General features: G+C 34.2%; 1 protein-coding gene across 1 annotated transcript in view; it reads right to left on the reverse strand.

The window, feature by feature from the left end:
- LOC108743221 overlaps positions 1 to 4687 on the reverse strand; it is a 17191-nt gene that overhangs the window by 8853 nt on the left and 3651 nt on the right. The window contains exon 2 of the mRNA XM_025978310.1: positions 1934 to 2202. Coding sequence (XP_025834095.1) covers positions 1934 to 2202 — 269 coding nt within the window. The remainder of the gene's footprint in view (positions 1 to 1933; positions 2203 to 4687) is intronic.

Raw genomic sequence — 4687 nt, forward strand, 5'->3', positions numbered from 1 at the left:
TAATAATAAAATAAAATAAAGTCACCTATATTGTACACATCAAATTTAATTTTTTTTTCAAATTTTATTAATAGTAACACGTCTTATTAATCTAAATATTTATCTTGTAAGATATTCTTTAAAAGATATAATTTTTCATAATTTAAAGAGAAAAACATACAAAAACAGAAAATTCACACGCTTATAAAGCAACTAAATTTCCCTTGATAATACAAAATATGGCATACTGTTTAATAATAAGCAAGTGTTTATTTAAATTAAAAGGGATATAAAGGAAATATTTATCTAAGTTGATATTGTTAGTAAAAGTAGAAATATTAACAAAAAAATATTTAAGAAAAAAATAAATAATAAGTAAATCCCTTATACTTAAACTACCTACGTATAATGTAGAAAAGTCGTTTTTTATACATACCCCTTGGACGTAAAGTGTGGCATGAAGGGAAAGATTACTAAGATTCCATCCATCGGCAATGAAAGCGATATACCAAGTATACAGAACATACCAAAGTATTAGAACATGACAAACAGTAGTAATATGGTCCGAAAAATATGCAATTTTTTGTCGAACTGTCAACGTGTTTGCTTTTGTTTCGTTGGGCTTTGTTTCCATTGTTGCTTTTGTTTGCTGTTTGTTATAGCTTGGTCACTGTTGAAATGGCATCAAAGAAAGCTTCAGTTTTAAGTTATACCTCTTCAAAGTTTATCATTTAGGCGAATGCCAGAATTGCGGATGAATACAAAGTTGCCTTATCAATTAAAGAAAACTTTGAGTTGATAAATTGCACGTAGTACGAACGTACGCGTATTAACAGTTCATTTTTTTTTTGTAACGATGTTAACAAATTTTATATTGGATTTGGAAAATAATTGATTACTTAAAATAAATACAATTATGGGCGTATCCAGTTTTTGACTTTAAGGGTGGGGGTAAATGAGACACACAAAATGCAGCTAACTTAAATCAAAAAAATCTGAAATTTATGACAGTCTGATTATCTGTTTTATTTTTATTACTCCTGATGCTCTAATCCTTTGGAATTCCTTGTCCAGATGTGTGTACCTATGAGGGATTACACAGATTGATAAATCAAACACTAAAATTTTAATTAGAGCATTAAATTAATTAATTTGGAAATTCGAAAAAGGTTGTTAAAGGTGTATATTTGGAGCGCGGCGCTGTACGGGTGCGAAACATGGACGGCGGGCGTGGTGGAAAGGAAAAGGTTAGATGCTTTCGAAGGTGGTGTTACAGGCGAATGATACCGTGGATGGAGAAGGTTAGAAATGAAAAGGTATTAGAAAAAATAGAAGAACAGATAACTCTATGGAAGTCAATAAAAAATAGGCGAGATAGGTTAGTAGGTCACCTTTTCAGGCATAAAGGTCTAGTTAGAGACATATTAGAGGTAGAAACGGGAGTTAGGAGGGGTAGAAGTAGACCCAGATTAGATTAGTGTTTGTAAATAATTAAGGATGTGGGTTGTTCTAGTTTTAGGGAAATGCGAAGATTAGCTCAGGATNAAATGGCAGGGTCGTTGGGAGAAGTGTATCTTTCTAAAAGGGGACTATGTTAAAAAATAAAAAAACAAATTTTAAAAAAAAAGGTGTCTTCATGTCTAACACGGGTACTTATTGAACCGCCCTCGTAAAAGAAATTATGAGTGCTGTCAGTACAGGGCAAAGTAGTATTACGTAGTTAGTATCAGTAATTTCTTATGCTGAAGTGTACGATGTGTTGCATATCTATTTAGAAACAATTCCGTTAAATTTAATTTTCAAAACAATTTTTAACACAAAGAAAGTGATTGTTCACAAAAGTGAATTTCGACCACTCGAAGCAATGGTTCTAACAGTTTTGAGCTCACAGTGACTGATAGGGGGGAAGAATTTGTAAACATAAAAATAATGATTTATTAAAAATGTGACAAACCTCTTAAGCTCCACTGCAAAAAGGGCAGTAAATCCATTAATGCAAGTCGGTAAAGTTAAGACAAGTGATGCAAATCCTGTTTTTGAATGTGGTGTCATAAGATGCCTGGAACTGTTGAGGTACAAGATTAAGTAACCAGCCAAACAAAATGCAGCACTCATTATTTGCAAAACGGTGTGAAGTCGGTTTCGATTGTCGGGTGAAAGATGTCGGGACACTACATTGTTAGGGGATATCGCCATTATCCCTTCTAACATTAGAAAAGTCCACTACAAAAAAAAAATAAACCATTAGCTTATATTATTATTACTTTAGTTTACGAAAGAACAAGCAGTAATTTGGGAATCATGGCAATTATTATAATTTCTTGTCAATTTACTAACACAAAGCAAAGCAACAATCACAAAACAAAACTTTTTATTAGGGAGTAATCAACAAGGAACCTGTGGCTTTCTCACTTTCTTTTTTTATACCTCTTATGAAGAAATTCAACATGGATGATTGATGACCCAGAAATAGATTTTTAGACAAATAATTTTTTACTATACTGTGTTAATCCTTCATAGTTTTTCACCTAAACAGAACCATTCAGCTTATTCTTGTTGATACTGTGTTAATTTTGGGATAATTAGGTCGAAATTGATAAACGCCTGCCCGATCAAATTAATACTGGAGGATGGCAGCATCATAATGAAGATGTTCAATAATACAGAAATTAAAAAAAAAAATAAATAATTAACTCAATTCAAAGTACTTATTTCTGTATTTTATTCTGACAAAAATTAAGTTTTCAGTTTTATGGTGATTGTGAATGAAATGCATGGTGAAAAAGCAGTGACATAACGAGGGCAGAGGGTGGCGGAGGTCGTTCCGTCCTGGGACCTTAATCAAGCCCCAAAAAAGGTTTTCGTTTCCAAGATATACATTAAGTTTGAGCCTCATCCCTGTCACTCTATCCAAATAGCTTTCTACTAGACTTCTCAGCCTAATAGTGGCCACATTGACTATAATTGAGATAAAAGGGCATACATCGTGGCTTGCGGGATGTAGCTGATACTCAGGGGCGGCCTTAGCCATTGCGAGGCTCCGGGCGGGTAGATCTTTGCTAGGCCGTTGTCTTTGTGAAATTAGTTTTAATGATGATACTTGACGAGAAATGCAAAGTTATTAATAAAAAGTAAATGTGTGCTAGGACACATAGTAGAAGTGAAACTTAAACAGACAATTTGAAAAACGAATCGCAACAAAATTTTTACCTCAAGTTTTACGGGCAGATTGTTAATGTACTTGTCCAATTTAAAAACCTGCCCGTAACTTGAAGTCAAAAATTTTGTTGCGATTCGTTTTTCCACTTGTCCGTGGAAGTTTCACTTCAATTATGTGTCCCAGCACACATTTTGTTTTCACAGGTTTACTGTAAATTATGATTTGGTTTTCACACAGACAGCAAATAGAGGCAATAGTGCCCACGTGAAGAGCAGAGGTAAGAAAACAACAGCTGAGCACAGCACACGCCGCCGGGACTCTAGCGGACTCCCCACTCTTCGCGCGGCTGCGCAGTATATCCATCTAATACAGCAGTTGCCCTCTCTCCGCCGCCGTCAGCCTTTCTCTCCGCCGCTGCCACCTCTCTCCCCTCGATATACCGTCTACCCTCTCCACGCGGCCGTAACGCTTTTGTCGTGACAGAAAAAATCGTAATATTCCGCGTCTATATAGAAGTTTCACTTCAATAAATTTAAAGTTTTATAATTGTTTATTGGAAATTAACAAAAATTGTTAAACGCAAAGATAAGAAATTATTAATTATGATGGACTAAGGTAAATTAATGCGAGTGCGCGAGGCCCCTGAAAGAGCGAGGCGCCGGGCGGTTGCCCTGCTCGCCACCCTCAAAGGCCGCCCCTGTGTTTCAATATTATCGGAAAATGTAAATTCTCGACCTCCCAAACTGTTCTAGTAATCAATGCATGTAAATTTTTAAAAATAATTATTTAATAATTTTAGTAAGTACATTTATAAAATTCCTACCATTAGTTGAGAAGGAAAAAGATAATCCACCATTTTTAAGCCATTATATTGCAGTTAGCAAGATTTCAAAGTTCTAACCATTTGAAGTGGTTTTTTAGATAGTTTTAGCTAGTCAAAAGTTAATTACAATTTTTTTTTGGACCACAGAAAATAACTTAAATCTACTGTTACAAAATTTCTCAAACAATATGTAAATATTTTAATAATCACTTGAAATAAGTGTTCATATACCGCTGACTGTTTTAAAAGTCGAAAATGTTTCAGCAATGTAATAAATGACTTCATTGATAGCCAAAATATTTTATTTATAAGTGCCCCTACTACAGCAGGCGAGGCGCTCAAATGATGAATCAGCGATGTTTATTAAAACGGATGGTGACGACAAAAAGTGTCAAAAATACTTTCTGTTGACATTAATCTACAACCGTATATTTAATAACACACAGTTCAATGAATATCTAAATATCATCGATTTATTTAAATTCTATTTTTATCAACTTTTACTTCCATTAATTTTCTACAAATCTTACAATTCTCGATCACATTTATCAACTTTCTTTTATTTTCCATGAACAGTAGATTTCATTTATTACGACTTTGGCTATAGCGACCATTTTCCTATTACGACGTTAAATCGAAGTCCCTTGAATTTAAAGCATACTTTAGTACACAATTCATGTGACTATAGCGACTTCGGATGTAACGCCGAGTTCGGGTATAGCGAC

Source organism: Agrilus planipennis, unplaced genomic scaffold, assembly GCF_000699045.2.
Source record: "Agrilus planipennis isolate EAB-ADULT unplaced genomic scaffold, Apla_2.0 scaffold224, whole genome shotgun sequence".
In the NCBI taxonomy this organism is placed as follows: Eukaryota; Metazoa; Arthropoda; class Insecta; order Coleoptera; family Buprestidae; genus Agrilus; species Agrilus planipennis.